This window comes from Neoarius graeffei, chromosome 1 (genome assembly GCF_027579695.1).
Source record: "Neoarius graeffei isolate fNeoGra1 chromosome 1, fNeoGra1.pri, whole genome shotgun sequence".
Lineage (NCBI taxonomy): Eukaryota > Metazoa > Chordata > Actinopteri > Siluriformes > Ariidae > Neoarius > Neoarius graeffei.
Window position 1 is genome coordinate 121,975,594 of NC_083569.1, and position 24,802 is coordinate 122,000,395.

Here is a 24,802-nt window from a genome sequence, read left to right on the forward strand (position 1 = left end):
AAGTGGAACACGCCAGCTCTAGAAATTCATCAGGAAAAAAAAAGATACACAAAACACGAGACTCCCGAGTGGCATAGCTGTCTAAAGTTTTGACCTGGAATACAAGAAAACAGAATTATCCCTGCTTTCTGAGTGGAGAAGGACGGCCTTGTTTCTCATCCTCATCCACTGCCACTAACATCATCACATCTGTCACTTCAGTTGCCCTAAGACATCTCACAAGCAGCATCTTTTGCACTTAATCCCCACAAAAAGGCCATTCATTCTGTCATTAGAAAGACATTGCAGAAATATGTCTGAAAATTATGTCATGAATCTATCTATCTATCTATCTATCTATCTATCTATCTATCTATCTATCTATCTATCTATCTATCTATCTATCTATCTATCTATCCTACCACTGCTATGCTGATGACACCCAACTGTTTCTCTCTTTTCTTCCTTCTGACACACAGATCTCTGCTCACATCTCTGCTTGCTTGCATGACATCCAGAGCTGGATGGACAACCATCACCTGAAGCAAGGCAAAGCAAGGCAAGGCAAGGCAAGGCAAGTTTATTTATATAGCACATTTCATACACAATGGCAGTTCAATGTGCTTTACAGAAGTAAAAACAAAAACAGTAAACAATAGAGAAATAAAATTACATAAAATAATTTTATTTTTATTCTAAAACAATTAATTAAAAGAATTAAAAGAAAATAATAAGAATTAAATAATAGTAGAAATAAAATAATAAAATGAAGTAGAAGTTCAAATAGGAGGAGAAAAAAAAGAAACCAGCAGAATAGAATAAAGAATAAAATAGAATAAAGTTAAAATTAAAGTAAATTTAAAACATGCAGAGAAAGTAAAGATTATAAAAAAACGTAAAGAAGACAATATTAATTATTTAACAGAAAGCATCTGAAAACAGCTTGGTCTTTAGTCTAGATTTGAAGCTGCCAACAGCAGGAGCATTTTTGATGTCCTCTGGGAGTTGGTTCCATAGCTGCACTGCATAGTAGCTAAAAGCTGCTTCACCATACTTTGTTTTAACAACAGGTTTTAATAGTAAATTTTGCTGTTGCGATCTGGTAGATCTGATTGGGTTAGGCCGCTGCAACATATCAGAGAGGTAATTGGGCCCTGTACCATTTAGAGATTTGTACACCAGCAGCAATGCTTTAAAGTCAATTCTGTAGCTTACTGGAAGCCAGTGAAGGGACCTTAGAATTGGAGTAATGTGCTCTGTTCTTTTTGTTCGTGTGAGAACCCTAGCCGCTGCATTTTGAACCAGCTGAAGTCGTTTGATGGTCTTTTTTGGCAGGCCTGTGAAAAGGCCATTGCAGTAATCAACCCTACTAGAGATGAAGGCATGTATTAGTTTTTCCAGATCATTTTTTGACATAAGTCCTCTTAGTTTGGAAATGTTTTTTAGGTGATAAAATGCCGTTTTAGTGATTGCTTTCATGTGACTGTCAAAGTTTAGCTCACTGTCAATGAAAACACCAAGATTTTTAACCATTTCTTTAGTTTTAATCCCTTTTGTTTCTGATTCAAGCACAATCCATCCTCTCAACCCCTGAATATAGTCATCTCCCTGGGGGACATCTCTAGTGGCCCTTTTCCACTACCCTTTTTCAGCTCACTTCAGCTCGCTTCAGCTCACTTCAGCCCGACACGGCTCGCGTTTCGACTACCAAAAACCAGCACGACTCAGCTCGTTTCAGCCCTGCTTAGCCCCTAAAACTCGCACCGTTTTGGGGTAGGGCTGAAGCGAGCCAAACCGTGCTGACTGAGGCTGGGGGCGTGAGCAGACACTCCCCTGTGCACTGATTGGTGAGGAGGAGTGTCCTCACATGCCCACACACGCCCCGCGAGCGCGCTGGGATCTGTAAACACCGCAAACCCGGAAGAAGAAGAATTACGAATTACGAGAATTTCTGAAGCCTTATGCGCCTCGCCTCATCTATACGCTCTTGCCAGTATCTGTTGGCGTTGTCGGTGACAACAAGCCACAGCACCAAGACCAGCAACACTAACGACTCCATGTCCTCCATGTTTATTGTTTACTATTCGGGTCGTGAGACTACCGCTTAAAAGCTCACTGAATCAGTGACATACAGAGCATCGTGGACGAGTTCGCGGAGCGCAAGGCTCGTCGTATGCCCTTCAAATAATGTGCGCAGTAGGCTATTGATGTTTTATTATGAGCCATGTACAGTATGTCGCCGAATGTTTTTTTTTGTTTCTGAGTTACATGTTCGTTTGAAGGACTTAATGTACAAAATAACATAGTTGCACCCCGGAGTGTTGAAATTGGTAAACACAGTGCATTCAGTGAGGTTTGCACCGCCCTCCTTTTATTTCTGACTCTTCCTGTCACCGCTGCAACCTCTGAGCGCTCATTCGTATGCCCTTCAAATAATGTGCGCAGTATAGGCTATTGATGTTTTATTATGAGCCATGTACAGTATCCTAATGTTTTTTGTTTCTGAGTTACATGTTCGTTTGAAGGACTTGATGTACTAAATAACATAGTTGCACCCGGTAGTGTTGAAATTGGTAAACACCGCAGTTGCGGACATTTTGTAGCCTAAAATGATGTTATGATAAGCTTTAATAAAGGGCCCGGTCATTTGCCCCGCCCCCGGCCCGGCTCTGACTTGTTCCGCCACTGTCACTGATGTCACTGTTTGCGCTGCTTAACGACATCACATGACGTCCACCCACTTTCGCTAACTCCACCCAATGTGTCCACCCACTTCCAGCCAGCACGGTTCAGCGCGGTTGTAATCGAAATGCAACTCCAACAGCCCCGCTCAGCTCGACTCAGCTCGACTCGGCACGGCACGGCTCAGCCGCGTTTGTAGTGGAAAAGCGGCATAGGTCTCCTTCACCCAGTACGAAGAACCTAGGGGTTGTGTTCGATGACAAACTCCCCTCTTCAGCAAACACCACTGCAGTGACCCGGACGTGTAGATTCCTCCTCTAAAACATCCGGAGGATCCGCCCTTTTCTTACAACCTACTCTACTCAGCTCCTGGTCCAAGCACTGATCCTCTACCGCTTGGACTACTGTAACTCTCTCCTTGCTAGCCTTCCAGATTCTGCCATCAGACCCCTGCAGCTCATCCAGAATGCTGCAGCTTGCCTGGTCTACAACCTCCCTCGTTCTTCCCATGTCACCCCTCTGCTGACCAATGTGCACTGGCTACCTATCACAGCTCGCATCAAATTTAAGGCATTGATGCTAGCTTACCAGGCTCTCAAGGGGTTAGGGCCAGCATACCTCCAGAGTCTGTTCCACCCCTACATGCCAGCCAGATCCCTACACTCTGCTACTACTGGTCGCCTGGCCCCTCCTCCTCTCTGCTCCTGCCCAGCCACTCAAGACTGCTGTCTGTCCTGGCTCTCTGTTGGTGGAAGGACCTTCCAATTGAGGTCAAAACTGCCAATTCCCTGACCACCTTCAAGTGCAGACTAAAAACTCACCCCGTCAGACTGCACCTCTCCCCTTCTTCCCTACCCACTGTGTAACTGCATATCAGTCTAGACCAACCCAGGCTGTGTACAGTCTAGCCTGAGGTTAACTGTTTTGAGTTCTCTATTTAGTTGTCTGTTATATGGGTGGTTTGTTTCCTTGGCTGCTTGAGTATTGATACTTCAACAGAATATTTACCATACGTATTGCTGTCATGTATTCAGTTGGCACTAGAACTTTCTTGTCTAGAAGTTCAGCACTTTGTATACCTGACTTTTGCACTCGTTGTATGTTGTTCTGGATAAGAATGTCTGCTAAATACCATGTAACTTAAGGTAATGTAATGCAATGTACACCAAATCAATATACTTAGTTCTGGTGTCATCACAACTAGTGCCACCAGAAGTCACGTTGAATGGAGTTGGCAATGAAAGCGTAATTAAAGTGCAATTAATGTGTCACATGATCTATATATTATATAAATACACCTTTTTCTTCCAGAGACTGTTTAGAATGTACCTAAGCAAGTCGGACGCCCCCAGCACTGCCACCAACTCGTCTATTCCTTTTTACTCATGTGGACACCTGAAATACCCTTAAAATATACTTCAAACATGAAGTAAGCTTTCAAGAAACACTATTTCAGACATTTGACCTTGCTGTGGCCTTGGCCCTGTTTGGATCAATTCCAAAATCTAATCAGTTAATCTGCTGCTCACAGTAATAATTCCAAATACGTAAATCCTATAAACATTCAACCTCTCATCCTTGAGATATTGTGCGAATGGGAATCTTACATAGATAAACCGAGAATGTGAAAATATCATGTTTTAACCACTTCGTGGAGGAGACATAACAAACAGCATCAGCTATCAAAACGAGTCCAGGATAAGGTTCTGGAAAAGTACCAAACAGGATTATAATCCATTTGATGGAATCATCCACACAGTGAAGCATGGTGGTGGTTGCATGATGTCATGGGAATGTTTTATCATCATCATCAGGGACTGGGAAAGCGGTCACGGTTGAGGGTGAGATAGGTGGAGAGAAATATAGGGCAATGTTAGAAGAAATTCTTTTCCAGTCTGTGAGAGACTTGAGACTGGGGGGGGGGGGGGGGGTCATTTTCCAGAGACATTAAGCATTCTGCAAAAGCTACACTGGAGTGGTTCAACACCAACAACCTCCAAGGAGCTCAAGCACTTTTTCCCCAATAAGAATAGGCAACAATATCAGGACCCAGATGTGCAAAGCTAATAGAGACAAATCACAGCTGTAACTGCTGACAAAGGCGGTTCTCCCAAGTATTGGCTCAGGTTTGTGACTCGTCGGCTGTCCACCACTAGCAATGATGACTGTTTCATTAGGATGCACAGAAACGCAGATGCGCTGCGAGGCCCACACCAGAGTGACTTTCCTATTCTCCTCTCCTAATGAAGTGCCTTGCACAGTAAGGAAAGACAAGCGATATCATGCCCCATCGTGTTGTCTCTCTGGACCTCCAGATCTGATGCCAAGTGGTGCACAAAAGTACCACAGACCACAGGGTACGGAAGTTGTCCCGCAGTGACAACTGACTTGCCAAGTGATGCCATCCATTGGCCATTTAAGTGGCTCTTCCACATCCCATCTTGTGGTGCGCCATTGACCCTGTTGGGTTCATCTGCCACATTGCACCAAAAAGCACCTCGCTGTCAGTGCATTATTGGTGATGTACTATTTAACCCATAGCTGGAACCCAGGCAGGTGCTACCAATCCAGGTCAGAGCAGACCTGGGAGCAATGGTGATTAAGGGGTAACTCCACTTTCCCCAATACTCAATACTTACACAACCAACAAATTCCTGCATTTCTGTTTAATTAACAGTTGGGTCACTGTCAAATGTTTTGGTAAATCTGATGATGAAAATCTGAACAATGTCCATTTTATTTTCAAGTTATAAAGTGTAGAAAAGTGCAAGGGGGTCAAATTTTATGCAAGGTGCCGTTTATGACTAGTGCAGCATGCTACAACACGCTGAGTGAAACTAAACGAAGAGGTGAAAGAGAGAGTGTACAGAGTGTTATATCTAGCCTATCCCAGCCAAAGCGTTGCTGTTGTTCAGTTTTTCTCAAGGGCATAAACACATCAGGCTTTATTGAGTCTAGATTAAACACTGGGGATTTAAAGGACTTGTACATGTTACCCATCAGATATTTGAGTTGTGAAATTGACCAAAATATGAATCTCGTTACAGTGTCCAGTCTTTAATATGCTGGCTTTAATGTAAAATCTTTGATTCCCGAAGCAGGAAGGTTTATTTCATCGTAGTGTGCAATTTGTTCCAATATCTAATGACCATTATAAGAAGTAAGGGATAACACACAACAGGCCGTGCTTTAAAGGGCGAGTCATCGTTTCTAGAGAAACGTTGTTGATATTTGAACTCAACCCCCAAACCAATAGACCCCTTCGCAGTAAACGTCATTCATACGTAAGCGGAAATTGCGCGCGCAGCCTGGACCCAAAAAAGACTCAGAGATGCCTAGTTGTTGTGTTGTCGGGTGTCAGAATCGTAGCAGTGATGGGGTTAAAATGTTCAGAATCCAGCAGGATCTCACCCATTCCAAAAAAATCGCCGACGTCTATGGCTACAAGCCATCAAACGTGTAGACTGGGATGAAAGCACCATCAAAAATGCGCGGGTTTGCAGCGCCCACTTCATCACAGGTAAGATCAGGCTATTTATTAAATCTTTCTTTTTTATTCTTTCTAGTCTTCGTTTATTGATGTAGCAAAATACTTTGGTAACGTTTGTCTGATTAGCTGGGTCATAGTTACACAATGTAATGAATATTGTTAGCATGTTAACTTAACTTTGCATGCAGTTTTGTTTGTAGGAGAGGTCTCGCTTGACTCAAGCAGTCCAGATTTTGTGCCATCATTATTTGTGTCTGCCGAAAATCACAATTTTAAAGCAAGGATGGAAAGGTAAAATTGTGTGCCCTCACTCTAAATGCCAACTTACGCTGACTGCTCTAACCTAGCTCCCGCCCCGTTCAGTTTCATTTCTGCTCTCTGCCTCTCGCTTTTTACGCAGCTCTGATTTCTCTTAGCTGCACTCTTTACACTATCATTCCTTTCATGCCATCACCTCCTGCAAATTGCTGTTTAGTGTTGGTATTTGCTGTTGTAGCTAAAGCCACATTGCCATCACATCACTGGCATCATTTGATTAAAACAAAATGAATATGAATGTCCCATTGTTAATCAAGTTGTACATGCCCGCACATAACATAATCATATGCGTCTAAAGACTTGTAGGCACGAAGTTTTTCGTGGGTGTACACTGAAGTCTTGTCAATAAGGTACGAGTATATATCTGGCCATTGTATACCAGGGAACTTACTAACATCGTCCGTCCACTCTTTTATTAAATGCGGATCCGGTAGGCGATGTCCACTAGTTAGAGTTAACTTATTTATGTAGCATTCTCGATCTTGTAACGACAATTGTTTTGCATAATCTGACAGCTCATAATGCCGGTCTATGGGCAGCGCCATTGTTTCTGGGTCCAGGCTGCGCGCGCATCCTGGCAACGGTCGGTTTGTTTACAAACATGCGAAGGGGTCTATACACACCGCCCTTCAGTGCTACTTCAGAAGCTCCGCCCCAGGTCCATGGATGTGTATTGCTAAGGCAATGACATTAACAATGACAACCCCATCTCCCCTCCCTCCTGCCTTCCCTCTATCCTGTGTACAAGCACAAATGTCCTGCCCCCCCGCTGCTGATTGTTTGGAATAGTGTTGTGTGGCTTGGTCCAAGCCTAAACAAGCCGCTCGCGGACTGTGAAGCAATATTCGCTGAATTTGACAAAAAGTGTATGAGATTAGAATCAATGACTGCACCTTTAATAGGAAAATAATCCATGACAAGTTGGCGTGATCCAGCCCAGAGTTACTGTTACCACCCTCGCATTGATTATTTTCCGATAACAGCGTTTTATTCCTCTTATACCACACTGATTTCTGAACCATTCCAGGTTTCGATTTGTTAAAGAACAACACATGAGGCTTTTTATCCATTTAAAGTTACATTTAATGTTGCGGAATGTTGGCAAAGCAAGGTTATCACTTACTTTATAGCAGCTATTTCACAGTTATTCCACGAAATCAAGTCGTACATGAGCTGATAGCTGACAAGGCACATCGCACCGAGTTGGCTATAATCCATGTACGACGAGATTGAGTGAGTGGAATAACTGTTTTATTCTATCCACATTCACTGGATTTTGAGAAACAGAGCATTTTTATTTTAATTTTTTGCAAATTCAATAAATAAAAACTTTATACAAAACATGTGACAAAATAATTTCCACATAAAATGTAAACAAACCGGCGAAATGACAGGAGCAATTTGTGAAAAATGCAATAATAATAATAATAATACTTGAAAAATAAAAAAGATACGTTCTTCCCATCAAATACTTTTATTCCATATTTTGTTGCTTTTTTTGTATTTTTTGGGGTTTTGTTTTCAAGTAGAGTTTTTATTTCATCCTCAGTTGGTTCAGCAACACGCTCCGCCATTTTGTTTTTCTCTACTCATGATATATGAGCTGATAGCATAGTAGTAGAGTAGCCAATCAGAGCGCATGATTGGTCATATCCAGTGAATGTGAGAATAAAATGTTACATTATATTGCCAAAAGTATTCGCTCACCTGCCTTGAGCTTAAGTGACATCCCATTCCTAATCCATAGGGTTCAATATGACGTCGGTCCACCCTTGGCAGCTAGAACAGCTTCAACTCTTCTGGGAAGGCTGTCCACAAGGTTTAGGAGTGTGTTTATGGGAATTTTTGACCATTCTTTCAGAAGCGCATTTGTGAGGTCGCACACTGATGTGGACGAGAAGGCCTGGCTCTCAGTCTCCGCTCTAATTCATCCCAAAGGTGTTCTATCGGGTTGAGGTCAGGACTCTGTGCAGGCCAGTCAAGTTCATCCACACCAGACTCTGTCATCCATGTCTTTATGGACCTTGCTTTGTGCACTGGTGCACAGTCATGTTGGAAGAGGAAGGGGCCAGCTCCAAACTGTTCCCACAAAGTTGGGAGCATGGAATTGTCCAAAATGTCTTGGTATGCTGAAGCATTCAGAGTTCCTTTCACTGGGACTAAGTGGCTAAACCCAGCTCCTGAAAAACAACCCCACACCATAATCCCCCCTCCACCAAACTTTATACTTGGCACAATACAGTCAGACAAGTACCGTTCTCCTGGCAACTGCCAAACCCAGACTCGTCCATCAGATTGCCAGATGGAGAAGTCCGATTTGTCACTCCAGAGAATGCGTCTCCACTGCTCTAGAGTCCAGTGGCGGCGTGCTTTACACCACTGCATCCGACGCTTTGCATTGCACTTGGTGATGTATGGCTTGGATGCAGCTGCTCGACCATGGAAACCCATTCCATGAAGCTCTCTGCGCACTGTTCTTGAGCTAATCTGAAGGCCACATGAAGTATGGAGGTCTGTAGTGATTGACTCTGCAGAAAGTTGGCGACCTCTTCGCACTATGCGCATCAGCATCCGCTAACCCCGCTCCGTCAGTTTACGTGGCCTACCACTTCGTGGCTGAGTTGCTGTCGTTCCCAAACACTTCCATTTTCTTATAACACAGCTTATAACACTTCCATTTTCTTATAACACAGTTCTTATAACGAGGAAATTTCACGACTGGATTTGTTGCACAGGTGGCATCCTATCACAGTTCCACGCTGGAATTCACTGAGCTCCTGAGAGCGACCCATTCTTTCACAAATGTTTGTAAAAACAGTCTGCATGCCTAGGTGCTTCACTCACACTCACGATCCGTTTTTACGTCCTTTATCCTCAATGCAGAGGGTTGGACGGCGCATGGTTCGTCAGAGTTCTCCAACGCCTTCTGTCTTGGGTGTCGGTTGAACTTAGACCAAGCCCTTTAAGGTCACTTTCCACACACTCCCTCCATGACTTCTGTGGCCTCCCTTTCCTTCTGTTGCCATCAACACTGAAGTTGTAAACGCGATTTATTATTGAACTGCTTGATTTTATACACCTGTGGCCATGGAAGTGATTGGAACACCTGATTCCGATAATTTGGATGGGTGAGCGAATACTTTTGGCAATATAGTGTATATAGTCATTCCTTCACCAGCCTCTTTTTTTCCTCTTCACGTTAATAAGACAACAAAATCGTAGCTTGTCATCTTTTGTTACCAAGAAATTGCATTGAATTTCTCTTGACAGAAAACTTCACCATATCAACAATTACATGTTTTCCAATGTGTTTATTATTAGTCGAGGGTCTGCCATGAATGAGAAGTTACTATGGAAACGATAACGTATTATTTAAGCACAGATAAAGAACGAGCGAGAGAGAGAGAGAGAGAGCTATCTGGCACAGCCTCGGTCCAACCTGCACTGAGCTCTTACATCATCAGTCTTTCCCCCGCCTCCCTCTCTCCCTTCCTCCTGCCTTCACTCCGTCGCTGTTCCTGACTGTGCAGAACAGTGTCTCCATCTCAGTCTGGGACTGCAGCCAGATTGGACACAGAAATACCCATCACAACGTTTGCAAACGCAAGGCACAAAACATCAACCTTTCACCATCCGCCATATTTCACCACCCATTGTTTGTTGATGGAAGGCTCTGTGTGCCCTTTGTTGTTGATTTCTGCAGGCTCAGACAGTCTTACTTAATCAATACACACTCTGCAGTTTTATATAAGCATGAGTGGACCAGATTGGGTTTGCTCTCTACACTATCCTCGAATGAGTGTGTAATTTCAGAGCAGGTATTGAATACGCAGTCTGAGGTCAGCCTTTGTTCTCCTCTTCCTTCTACGATCATCTCTCTCTCTCTCTCTCTCTCTCTCTGTCATTCACACACACACACACAAAGAGGAAATGCTAATTACAACTGTACATCAGCATTTCAATTCCACTTCTAGAACAATCATCCTCCAAGAGAACTCACTGTACGACAAAATAGGAACAACTTCTCGATTACGGCGGCATTCGGGCGACCTGGTGGTTATTTCTCAATTTATATATTTCAATGTCTTTGCATCTTAAAATGAGTGACACACAGAGAAATCAAATGAATCACACTGCCGTGGCACATTAACAAGTGAAAATATCTTCAATATAATTCTATTTAGGGGCGGCATGGTGGTGTAGTGGTTAGCGCTGTCGCCTCACAGCAAGAAGGTCCGGGTTCGAGCCCCGTGGCCGGCGAGGGCCTTTCTGTGCGGAGTTTGCATGGTGTCCGCGTGGGTTTCCTCCGGGTGCTCCGGTTTCCTCCACAGTCCAAAGACATGCAGGTTAGGTTAACTGGTGACTCTAAATTGAGCGTAGGTGTGAATGTGAGTGTGAATGGTTGTCTGTGTCTATGTGTCAGCCCTGTGATGACCTGGCGACTTGTCCAGGGTGTACCCCGCCTTTCGCCCGTAGTCAGCTGGGATAGGCTCCAGCTTGCCTGCGACCCTGTAGAACAGGATAAAGCGGCTAGAGATAATGAGATGAGATAATTCTCTTTATTTTTTAGCATTTCAAAAAAAAAAACACATTAAAAGAAACCAAATATAAGATGAGTAAACGTCTTTCTAGACATGTTGTACTCAATTCAAACTTGAAATAGTCTTGTTCTATTGGTAGATAGTAGGCGTGTAGCAATTTATCCCATGAGGATGAAGATAAATAAATTGCGATACAAATCCACGATTCGAATCAATGACATAAAAAATGAATGGTGATTATTATCAGGCTGCGTAATCTTAGTTTTTCCAAGCTGTAATTGCATTGTCTAGACAACAAAGGGTGTAATAATATACAATAGCGGGAACATGTGTGACTTCACTGTAGGTGGAAGTAATGCAGCTCTAATGCCGCAAAAATGGATAAATAAACATGTAAAATGTGAAAGAGCTGTTGTGTAAGTGTGTACAAATAGATTTAACAAGAAATCAGAGCTCTCTCTCTTTTTACAGACTGGTGAAAGATAAAGAAAAGAGAAACAAATGGAGGCAGAACAAATGTTTATAAAGTTTTATTCAGAAAAGGCCCATTTGTTATTATCTTTTTTAATTTTTAATAAAAGGAATATTTTAGTTAATAGACGGTTATATTTTACTCCAATCTTTACAAATGTGAGTTAATAGTTATTGGTTTTTATATGAATTAACAAAATAAATATTTAAGTTGATAAATAATAGGAAAATAAATGCAGCAAATTTTTTGGTCATTAAATTTTCATTGTTTTTTTTTTTTCAAAAAGTTTGTGGAAAAATCAAATCATGAACCCAATATCATGAATTGAACTGAATTGTGAATTGGGTGAAACATTCCATTCCTAGTGGATAGAGATAGAAATATTTTAGATAATTGTACTAATTTTAAGCATTTACTGTATTTTTTAAAAAAAGAAAATGATAGGCTAACAGAACAAGAAAATTCCATCCATCCATTATCCGTAACCACTTATCCTGTACAGGGTTGCAGGCAAGCTGGAGCCTATCCCAGCTGACTACGGGCGAAAGGCGGGGTACACCCTGGACAAGTCGCCAGGTCATCACAGGGCTGACACATAGACACAGACAACCATTCACACTCACATTCACACCTACGCTCAATTTAGAGTCACCAGTTAACCTAACCTGCATGTCTTTGGACTGTGGGGGAAACCGGAGCACCTGGAGGAAACCCACGCGGACACGGGGAGAACATGCAAACTCCGCACAGAAAGGCCCTCGCCGGCCACGGGGCTCGAACCCGGACCTTCTTGCTGTGAGACGACAGCGCTAACCACTACACCACCATGCACTGGAACAAGAAAACTGAAAGTTGAAATTGAAATGAGTAAAAAAATTAGAAGAATAGATTTAATCATCTCATATTTGGGCTATTGTAAACTTCTAACAGGAAATACTTGATAAATGTTGACTAGTGTTGTAGGACTCAAAAGGTGCAGGCTATCTGCTGGTACCTTGTATAGTGAAGGCTACATCAGGGGGCGGAGCCTTTTCTTACAAAGCCCCACAGTTATGGAACAGCCTTCCAAGTAGTGTTCGGGAATCAGACAGTCTCAGTGTTTAAGTCTCGGCTGAAGACATATCTGTTTAGTCAAGCCTTGTGTTAATGGTGTTTATGAGGTAAAGGTGTAGATCTGGAGGGTCCTCAGACAGAGTGTTTTGGTAAACTGGGATGTATGGATGCTGTCAGTCCCCACTCGCTTGCTCACTTGAGTTTGTTGACGGTGTAGTGGCTGCTGCTTTATGTCCCGGGGCTCCCTCATGCCTGTGTTACCTTCTGGCTCTCCCCTTTTAGTTATGCTGTCATAGTTAGTTTTGCCGGAGTCCCTGCTTGTGCTCAGTGCAAAATGTATACAGTTCTTACTTATTCAGGTGACATTGGGCATACCTAACAACCTGTTTTCTCTCGCTTTCTCTTTTTCTCCCCCTTCCCCTCTCTGTCTGTCCCTCTGAGTTACATGTCAATCCTGAGATTGAGATGCTGAACCTCTTCTGCTCCTCGGACCTGCCTGATCCATCCTGATGCCCTACGTCTGGTTGGGGTCTCATTACATCGCTCCTGTAGAGGACGGCCCCATATGGACAGTCGAAAGTCACACCTGGAGGACGCTCTGGACTCTTACAGTAATGCTTTTATGGCTGAGGACTACAGTTGACTTGCTAACTTTAGGACTGCAGTTGTCATGAACAGTTTTGCACTCAAGTTTCCATCAATGAAGAGTTTATAACATCAACGAAACTGTCCTCATGTTAAAACTGTTAAATATGTTATAATCACGTTGCCTGTTATCACCCAAATAAGGATGGGTTCCGTTTTGAGTCTGGTTCCTCTCGAGGTTTCTTCCTCATGTCATCTGAGGGAAATTTTCCTTGCCATCATCGCCACAGGCTTGCTCATTGGGGATAGAGCTGGGATAAAATTGGCTCATGTTTAAAGTCATTAAAATTCTGTCAAGCTGCTTTGCGACAATGTCTATTGTTAAAAGCGCTATAAAAATAAACTTGACTTGACTCGAGTCCGGTCTCAGGACCGTTTTTTGAAGGTCTCGGCCCCATCTCGGAATCGAGTGCATTTTTACTCTGCCTTGTCTCAGTCTCATACATACAGGATTCTGGATTTTATTTCAAGACCCATCAAAACCACAGCTGTGGGGATTTCACTAACTTGCCTGTGTGTTGTCTGATTTATTTGTTAACATTGTTACTGTGATTGGATGGAAAATGTCCTGCTTCAAATGCAACCAATAACGCAACTCATTACTAATTTGAAATTTTCATTACTGTTCATGGCTGTCGCCTCTCCCCCACATCTTTCACTGGTTCTGGTCTTGACTCGATCTCGCCCTGCCTTGGTCTTGGTCTTGACTCAACCGCTCAAAGTCTTCGTCTTGTCTCGGTCTCGATACACTCTCGTCTTGGTCATGACTTGGTCTTGGTTTAGGGGGTCCTGACTCCAACACTAATGTTGACTATACTGTTGTTGTAACTGTCATACATGTCAACCTATACGGAATGTCCGTATTTTATACGGATTTGATTCAATAAATGTCGTATACGGGCGTATAAATAAAGTTATACGGATTCTTTAAAAAAACTTCAATATTTATTTAGAGCTATAATCAATTCCCATGATGATAAAAGAGCGCATAACATTTACAAACGTACTGTACACCACAGACAGCCAGTAAAGAGTCTTATGAAATCGCGCGTTATCTTGTGGTAGCGAGACTTCGTTCCACTTTTGATCATGCGCACACCGCATTGCGAGAATCCCGCCAACTGTGAAGTCATAGACATATAAACATAGACGCCGCCTTCTGCGTAGAATCATACGTCATCCTCGCCACCATATCGGATGTGGCAAAGTGGAGATTCTTCAACCGTCTCTGGTATAGCGTCTAGACAGTAGCCGAGAATAAAGATGCCTCATTCATGTGCTGCGTTTAACTGTACCAACAGGTTTACCGTCCAAACGAGATCACATGGGATTACCTTTCACAGGTGAGACTGGAAAAATACTTTTCATTGTATTTGTTCATTATAACGTAATTTTACGAACAGATTTTCCTGACTTTGTGGCTAATATGAAGTCTCGCGCATAATAGCCGCTCGGTGAAACCTGTCTCCAAACAACGAAGTATTTCCTTCGTAACTACGCTGATAACACTTTGTGTTTTTGTCGAACATTGGAGCTTTGTATTCATTCTGAAGGTTTATTGTTATTAATATTGAATAAAAAGTAACTGGGATATATCATTGTTAATTATCATTTAAATTTTTAGGTAAATTATTTTAATTTGCATCTTATACGGATTTTGGAGGTTGGTTATACAGGTCTGATTGACCAAAGGTTGACATGTATGAACTGTAGCGCTGTGACGTGAATCTAGCATGAGCCCTAAAGACAATTCTCAAAATGAATGCTATCTGCAGTCAGCTCGTGGTTAAACATATCGAGACTCTAACCAGACTCTTTTACATGTGACGTGAGGACACGACACTATTCTCATATACAGCGAGATATCTTAATTTTTTCTCATTGCAGAGAAAAAAACACATACCTTCTTCACTAGCCCTACATCATGTTAGCTCCCACTTTTAATCCTCATTAGTGAGGTTTCTGGAATGACACATGGGCCTGGGTGACACGCTGGAGCTCACTATTCAATGTGAAGCTAATTATTTATTAGTTCTGTTCATTTTTTTTTTCATTTAAAGAAAGTACACAGTTGACACGGTGGTGGAACACCGTGTATTCGCAAGTGGTGTGGTGTATCAGGCAGGCGATAGCAGATCTGTTTTTTTTTCCCGAACAACTCAATACTGCTTCTGCCTTCTTGGTACAGAATCAGGATCTATTTCACACGAGTTTCACACACACACACACACTGTGGATGACATCACCACACACAAAGTCATCTCTTTCAGGTCACTCAAACACAGACGACCTTGTGTTACAGCAACGGACGAGCTTCAGTCCTTCAGAGCAGCATGGACACGGCCGCTAATCGGACCTCAGCCAGATAAATAAGTTTTATTCCCCTCTGACTTCACTGTAGACATGAACTCCAAAGATCTCTGCATTGATCACTAATCTCAATAAATGCAATCCAGGCAACAGGCTAACTCCTCAGTCAGCTCATTCCTCAGTGATTAATGAGCTAAATAAACTGCCGATAAAGGTCTCAGAGTACCACGATGGCTGCATGCCAAAACAACCAACTGGTAAAAATGCGATAATGACGCATCGTTACATCATGACATTCTTGCAAACTGCACAAAAATGAAAGGAAAAAATTTACAATCTGAAAGCTGCTTAATGAGCGACCGTAAATCTGAAGGAGAATGCTCCAAGCTGTGAGTGGATAAACCCCTCGCACAAAAAGCCCTTTTTCCGTCTTGAGTATGAGTTCTGAAGATTAACCTTTGGGTAATAAAGAACATCCAGGGAACAAAAGATCTGCCTCAGGAATTTACTCATGAAACTCACATCTATAAATCACTCACGGCAGCTACAGTTTCCTGTTTTCCGTCCTACAGGAAGCAACACTGAAATTCCTGAAGTCATATTGCATTAAACCACAGCGTTGTCTCGAATCTGATTGGTTTTATGGTGATTAATTTTCTATAGCAGCAGCACTCACAGGTTCATATTAATGCGTTCGTTCTAATACATTACCGTTTCTATAGTAACAGCTCATTCACGGGGACTTGTATGACGGACACACCACAGAAATGAATCAAAAATACCGTGTGTAATTATTTTGTGTAAGAAAACCATTTATTTAACGTTTTTGGAAGGAGTATCCAATGTCAGCGTCAGCACTTTGTAACAGTCAGAGGTGAAGCTTTAAGTTTTCCAACATTTTCAGCAGAGAGAAGTTTGTGGCGTCACTGCAGTTTCTTAGTAACATGACAAGCTGTGGGGGTTTATTTTGTTTTTGTTTTATTAACTGCAAGAGAGAGAACAGGGACTGACTGAGTGCAAACAGCTTCATTTAGTTCTGAATTTCAAGTCAACATTATTTTCACAAGTTACATTTCCAAGAAACATGATAAAAAGACAGAATAAAAATGGGCCTAATACAGAACCCTGTTAGACTCCATATTGCAGTTTCTATAGATTCTCTGTTTTTAACCTCTTTATTTTGGTCTCCGCTATCAAGCGACAGAACAAGAACCAGGGCACACTTCTTCCAAGACTCACAAAGCCACAGCTTGACAAATTACTGCTCATGTGCACACACTTATTGGACAACAGTATCAAGCAAATTCTGCACACACATACAGTGAATATAAAAAGTCTACACCCCCTGTTAATATTGAGGGTTGCTGTGAAGTAAAAACTGAAACTGAGAAGTCATGTCAGATCTTTTTTAGTGCTGTCAAAAATGTCGCGTTATTAACGCGTTAACTTGACTCAATTTTAACGGCGATAATTTTTTTATCGCGAGATTAACGCTCTGTGACATGATGTAGGTTTTTCATAAGCTTTTGAAACTGCCAGGAACTTGGAACAGAGACTTTGCTTAGAAAAACGATAGCAGCTAGACTGTAATGCCACGCCCCGCACAGCCAGAGTCCTCTGCCCTCCCCCGAAGAGCCACAGTGCTCAGCTTAGGTTTCGTTTTCCCATCAGCGGCTCCAGCCCGACTTTGCAGTGGCTGTGACAAGACGTGTTATGCTCTGCAATAAAAAAAAAACAGTTCGAACACTGGTTGTACCAATGCCGATATTTTCGGGGGGTCCCTTTTTTCCCTTGGGGGGTGCTTGCGCTTTTCTCAGAGCGCGGATCTCCATCGCACGCTCACTTCGGATATGCAAATGCTTCCCGTTACACACGATTGCTATGTCAATAAACATCATTTTGCCAATATTTTAGAGACCTCCCAACATTTCCCAAATCATGTTTTCAAGGGATCTCATGTCTGTTTCAGGGGATCTCGGATCCCCCGTGTACCCCCGTAGTTCGAACGGTGAGCAAGCCCATTCACTTTTTTATGCTGATAAGAGAATTACAATGGTTTTTCATGTGACAAAAATGTGCGATAAAATTGTGATTAATCGCGAGTTAACTATGACAGTCGCGACATTAATCGCGATTAAATATTTTAATCGCTTGACAGCACTAATCTTTTTCTAGCTTTAATGTAATATAGCAACCAACAACATTCAAGTGAAAAAATTGAAACATTTTAAGAGGGGAAAAAAAAAACATACAGTAATCATTTTGAATAAGTGTGCACACCCTTCTAAAATTGGGCACGTGACTATGCTCAGAAAGAATCAATCACATTCAAACTCATGTTCAGAAGTAATTATCATACACCATTCATCACTGATGGTAATCTGATTCAGTTAAAGTCCTTCCCATGCTGTAAGGCACATTGGGAGGTGCCGATCTCCGTTTCAGTAGCCCTCTGCCTCTCACCTATTACATAGCTAGAGTTACAGTGGGGAGCTGGTCCTCCGGTAACCATAAGAGTTTGACTACCTATTCACAGCCACGGGCGATTGCTCTAAGACAACGAGGGAGGCTCAGCCTCCTCTAAAAATGACGAACATCGTGTAGGATGAATTGCGCTAGGCTTATGTTATAGCCGACCTTATAACATTGCTATTTCAGATCCAGAATCATAGAAATATATGTGCTCAACCCAACTACAGTGCGAAATCATTCCCTTATAACTTTCCCCAGTTCGCCTAATGTGCGCGTGAGTTTTTCCCCCTCGTGACAGCGCGATGCAGCCCAGCCTCAGTGCACTTCAATGGCATTTGGGAGCTATGCGCTTTTCAATATCAAAATGCAAGACGATTATTGGACAAATACTGCGAAAATGCCCACCCACGGACTCCCACGGACTCCCAGCCTCACAGTGGGAGGGACATGGCAAAGCTTTCCGCGAGGAGACTGGTGATTGGTGAAAGCGGATGGATATTTTCTTTGATTGACAGCTCGTTTCAAATATAGACAGGCAGCGGTGAATTTCAGTTCAGTCCCATGTGGATTTGCAAGTGCTGTGGTGTATTGTAAGAGATCAGCTTACATTTCGATTTCATTCATTACATACGGTTTCTACCAGCTTTTTTAGTTTGTATATATTTTCATTGTAAATAAAGTGTAAATATAGTGTTGTCAAGTTTGCTATCTTAGTTCCAGAAATGTCGTTTATTTGAGTGACTGAACTTGAACTTGAGGGGGCTAGTCAGCTAGCAAGAAAGCTGCGCACGGATGCCAAGCATTGCTGATTTAATTTTGGCGAAGCCATTTGCCAGTCTTCCTTTCGAGGAAAAAATTTAAATTAAAGAGCAGGGTAGACCAACGCCTCAAATTGACTTGGTGAAAAAGGTAGGGAATAATACTCGTTCCTTTCAGCTCTCCTGGTACGAGAAAGTGAATTGGCTAACAGCAAGTGCAGTGACAAGGAAAATGTATTGTTGGCCATGCCTCTTGATTAAACCCGGATCCGTGATTTGGTCAAATGTGGGCTGGTGACCCACATCACCAACAGTAAATAGGCTACTTTAGTAATATGTCATGGATGGACCAAAAATATAGAATCTATTTAAAATGTTTATGCTGAGTATATTATATTGGAATATATATTTCTCTGGATATGAATTAAACACAGCTACAATTTGGAAAACATTTTTAAACAAAAACACAGCCGAGAACATTTCACACTACAGACCTGGATTAAAAGTGAAGGGTTATCAAAATTGTCAATAAAACATTTCTCAGTCAAAATAAGTAAAATATAGGGAAAGTGTCATTGAATGAAATGTGTGGCACCCAGCTCTATGTTTGGCTCCCCAAGGTCAGTGCTTGTGCCTATTCCAGAACACTCTGCTGTTACTGCTGAGGTTCCTGACAAAGAGCTGCTTTCAGTAATGATCAATTTTTAAACAACATGCCACATGCCACAATTTTAAAATATAAAATGTTAAAATATACCCCCCCAACACCACCATCATGTATATTGGACAGTAGGCTAATGGGCCAAAAGAACCTGTTATTTCACAGTTTGTGACCCTGCCAACAATCAGCCAGATCAGAGGCAAGAGTATGGGCAAAATTGATGTGTTTTTTCTTTTTTCTTTTAAAATCTGGAAATATCGTAACTGACCAGCCTCCCCTGTTTGAAAGACTACCAGCCGCCACTGTTCACAGCATGCCTTGCCAGATGGCAAGAGGTACCATTTTTGTGATGGTCTTTGGTATGAACCAACCACAAGTAGAGCTCACGATTTCCCGGTCAAGAGGTGAACACGCTAACCACTAGCCCAGCTCACAGTGTAAATCTAATTAACCCCAAGTAATAATGGTCAACTTTTTCTATGGTATTTTCGAGACATCTTCTTGGTTTCATCTGACTGCTCAGGTCCATGGTCCTCAAAGAGCTTACAAAGCATGTACAGAACCTCCCTGTCAAAAGGAATCAATCAGGAGAGGGGTACAAAAGAACTTCCTAAACATTGTATGTAGCATGGAACCTTGTCAAGGCAGTCAACAACAAGTGGAGAAAATGGGACACAACCGAGACATTACCAAATACTGAGACAAGAAGACATTTCAAGAATCAAGAAGGCTGCCAAGAGACCTACAGTAATGTTAAAGGTGCTGCAGGAACATCTGGCATGTACTGGTCACTCCCTGCACGTGACAACAATCTCTCATATTCTTCGCATGTCTGGGTTATGGGGTGGGGGGGGGTGAGACAAAAGCCCTTTCTCACAAACAAACAAGTCCTAAATCACCCCAAAATATGTGGCCATATATCTTCTGGTCTGATAAGAGTAAGGTGGAACTTATTGGACATAATTCTAAAAGATTTGTTAGGTGCAAAAACAAGGCAGTTTATCACCCAGAGAACACCATGCCTCCAATGAACTATGGTGGTGGCATCATCATGCTATTATGTTGTTTCACTTCATCTGGGACTGAGGCTCTGGTAAATATAGAAGGAATCATGGATTCCAGCAAATACTAATCTCTTTTGGCACAAATCAAGATGTGCTAAGTTGGTAGACTTTTACCCAAAACTAGAAGGACACTCAGTAGAGTGCATACCTCCAACAAGCCACATATTTGAATTTGCATCAAAAACTAATCAGTTGTTCCTTGGCCCATGACTCACCTTTCCTCCAAATTTCATCAAAATCCGGCCACTATTTTTTGAATTATGTTGGGAACAGACAAACAAATAGAGGCAAAAATATAACCTCCTCCAACGAAGCTAGCGGAGGTAAAGAGTGAGTGCTGAATTCCAAGCAAAAGGTGCTTTGACAAAGTATTAAGAGATGTGTACACTTGCGCAACCAGGACATTGTAAGTTTTATCGTTCTGCAATATCACGTTAAAGTTTAAAAAATCGTTTTCACAAAACCCTGCTGTTTTAGCAGGGATATGTAGACTTTTATATCCACTGTGTACTACCTGACCCAGAGAGAGGGAAGTAAACTATTCTTCCACCCAGTGAGGACTCCTGACCACTGCTGGCACCACTGGGAAAACTTACATGGCTGCCCGCAACACAGGAACCACTAAGACAAAATGGGTAAGAGTTTGTTCCTGACATAAAGACCATGGCCCATGGCTCATGAATAATTCACAGTTTTGCTACTTTAATATATGAATGAAAAGCTTTACTTCCTGTAGGAGACCCAGGGCTTAGCAGTGACGAATGGCCGGAGGAGAGTTTGTATCCGACTCTCCCAGCACCAGAAAGGAGGATAATACGTCTCCGTCACCACAGGGCAATACTCCTTCAGAAACTCATAAAACTTCTTCCCTCCAGATACAAGCTTTGGTTTCTGCAAGACAGAGAGAGAAACATCACTCTTCAGCTCAAACAATAAAATGATAAAGATGTCTTCCTAAACGCCTACATTTACAAAATCGAACATAAATATTAGGGAGTTTTCTAGCTAACAAAAGCAGATAATTGCATTTCGCAGAGGCTTTCAAAAGTTTGGTCTAAGGTCTGGTTTGTGGATAGCAAAGGTCTGTGTATGTTCACATCTGCCATTGCTGTGTGAAAACAAAAATATTTTCATGAGCTTATAAGCTTGCATTGTCTCTGTGCTTTCGGAATTACCTTTCATATACAAGTGCTCCAGTATTGCAGGTAGCGCTGTTCAAATTTCACTACATTTTCCATGACTATAGTTTGCTTACTGCAAAGTGTCAACATTATAAACTCCAGAGGTGCAGCAGGTAGCATGTGAGACCATTAAATAACTTGAGGATTGAAGATTAGCATGAGCAAGTTTAGCATCATAGTAAAACCTATCTCATTCATCTCATCTCATTATCTCTAGCCGCTTTATCCTTCTACAGGGTCGCAGGCAAGCTGGAGCCTATCCCAGCTGACTACGGGCAAAAGGCGGGGTACACCCTGGACAAGTCGCCAGGTCAGTAAAACCTATGCAATTACTGAAATGATACTTGTCCTCGAATGTGCTTGTCTGTGTGCAACACATCAGACATTTGCTCTGCAGTTCTGTCATACTGTTTGCGTCAGTTGAAAATCATCTATGCATGAAGTATCCAGCAGTTTTATGTGTCACTGTGACCACACACAACCACCCCATCACTGGACAATAAAAGTAATGTGATGTCGGGGCAGTTCTGATGATGCTACAGATAACTCATTAAGCTGGAGCAGCATGGGCTTGAATTCTATCTGCCATCAGACCCCTGCTACTCATCCAGAACACTGCAGCCCACCTGGTCTTCAAACTCCCTTGTTCCTCCCACATCAGCTCTCTGCCTGATGCCCTTCACTGGATACCTGTTGCAGCTCACATCAAATTTAAGACATGTTTTGGTGCTAGTTTACCAGGCAGTCAAGGGGTTAGGTCCAATATACCACCAGAGTCTGATCCGACCCTACACGCCAGCCAGATCCCTACCCTCTGCTGCTACTGGTTGCCTGGCTCCTCCTCCTTTCTGGTCCTGCCCAGCCCACTCAAGACTGTTGTCTTTGCTGGCTTCCCATTGATGGAATGACTTTCCCATTGAGGTCAGAACTGCTGACTCCCTGACCACCCTCAATCAATCAAATCAATCAAAGTCCTTCCCATGCCATGTGGCGCATAGGGCAGCACCGATCTCCGTTTCTGTCGCCCTCAGCCTCTCGCCTATTAAATAGCTAGGGTTACAGTGGGGGGCTAGTCCTCTGGTAACTGCGAGAGTTTGACTCCCTACTCGCATCTGTATTGCAGCGTGCCTTGCCAGACGGCAGTAGGTACCATTTTTATGATGGTCTTTGGTATGACCCGACCGTGAGTAGAACTCGCGATCTCCCATTCAAGAGGTGGACACACTAACCACTAGGCCACCCGGTGGCCACCCTCAAGCACAGACTGAAGTCTCACCTCTTCAGGCTGCACCTATCTCATGCTTCCATGCCCAATATGTAATTGTGTTTTGGTCTAGACCAACCCAGTCTGTGGACTGTCTAGCCTGGTTATGATGACTCAGTGTTAGCCTTTTTGGGGGGGGGGGGTATTTTTCTCTATTTAGTTGTACTTTGTCACCTCATTTGTATGGTTGGTTCATTTCCTTGGCTGTTTGCTGAGTGTTCCTGGGTGAGCACATCTATGAAGACCTGTCCTGGAGCAACAACACCACATCACTGGCCAAAAAAGCGCAACAGCGTCTGTACTTCCTCCGCAAACTGAGGAGAGCAAAAGCCCCGGCCGCCATCATGCACACATTCTACAGAGGCACCATCGAGAACATCCTGACCAGCTGCATCACCGTGTGGTACGGCGCCTGCACCGTGTCCTGCTGCAAGACTCTGCAGTGCATCGTGAGAGCAGCTGAGAGGATCATTGGTGTCTCTCTTCCTTCTCTAACGGATATCCATAACTCCTGCCTCACCCGCAAAGCCATCAGGATTGCAGGTGACCCCACCCACCCATCTCACAGCCTCTTCAGCCTGCTGCCGTCGGGGAGGAGACTGCGGAGTCTCCGAGCCAAAACCAGCAGGCTCAAGAACAGTTTCTTTCACCAAGCGGTCAGGAGGCTCAACTCCCTCCCTGTTCTGCCCCTCCTCCCTCCTCTGCCCCCTGCCACAGATTCTGCCCGCACACCCCCCTGCCCCCCCTTCAGCATCTGACATGCCACCCTCACAGTTTCCCCCCCAACACACACACACACACATGCTCTCAACCTTCATTAATACACTGAACTCAGGGACTGCACATCTCACTTTACCTCACTCATTTGCACTATTCCGCACTACCTCACCTTAACAGCTATTAGTTTATTGTTTATACTGCTTATTTCATGTTTACCTGCTCTACCTCAAGTGCCCTTGACTGTTTATTTGCTCCAATTTATGTGTGTGTGTGTGTGTGTGTGATATATATATATATATATATATATATATATATATATATATATATATATATATATATATATGAGTGTTTATGTCTAGTTCTTATCTAGTGTTTATACTGTTTGTATTGTTTATTTAGTCTATGTCTAGTTTATTTAGTCTATGTCTAGTTCTTATCTAGAGTGTTTATACTGTTTGTATTGTTTATTTCAATTATTCTATTTTTTATTTATTGCATTGCCTGTTTGCACCGTGGGTCAAAGAGGACTGAAATTTCATCTGTGCTGTCTGTCGAGCATGTATAGCATATTTGACAATAAAGTTGACTTGACTTGACTTAATACTTCAACAGATTATTACACTAGGTGTTATGCAGTCACTTGTTCAATTGGCACTAGAACTTTCTTGTCTAGAAGTTCAGCACTTCTTGTACCTGACTTTTGCACGTGTTGTAATTTGGTCTGGGTAAGAGCGTCTGATAAATGCCTGTAATGTCATGTAAGGTAATGAATTGTGATTATTTATTTATTTAGCTTTTGCCATAGGAAGATCTATATATATAAAGCTAGCACCTCGCACTTTGTTTAGATTCTTTAGCAGAAGCAGACTGAATAAATACACAAATTTAAAAAATAACTCAAGAGACATCTTCAGAGAGGGCGGCACGGTGGTGTAGTGGTTAGCACTGTCACCTCACAGCAAGAAGGTTCTGGGTTTGAGCCCAGTGGCTGGCGAGGGCCTTTCTGTGTGGAGTTTACATTTTCTCCCCGTGTCAGCATGGGTTTCCTCCGGGTGCTCTGGTTTCCCCCATAGTTCAAAGACATGCAGTTAGGTTAACACGGGGTGGCCTTGGGCTGAAGTGCCCTTGAGCAAGGTACTTAACCCCTGACTGCTCCCCAGGCATGGCCGTAACTACCATTGAGGACGCCGAG

At 42.7% G+C, this 24,802-nt stretch overlaps 1 protein-coding gene across 1 annotated transcript in view; it reads right to left on the minus strand.

Moving 5' to 3' along the window:
- The window catches only part of abhd3 (abhydrolase domain containing 3, phospholipase), a 54,659-nt gene that overhangs the window by 22,914 nt on the left and 6,943 nt on the right, over window positions 1–24,802 (minus strand). Inside the window, exon 2 of the mRNA XM_060916094.1 lies at window positions 21,173–21,336. Coding sequence (XP_060772077.1) covers window positions 21,173–21,336 — 164 coding nt within the window. The remainder of the gene's footprint in view (window positions 1–21,172; window positions 21,337–24,802) is intronic.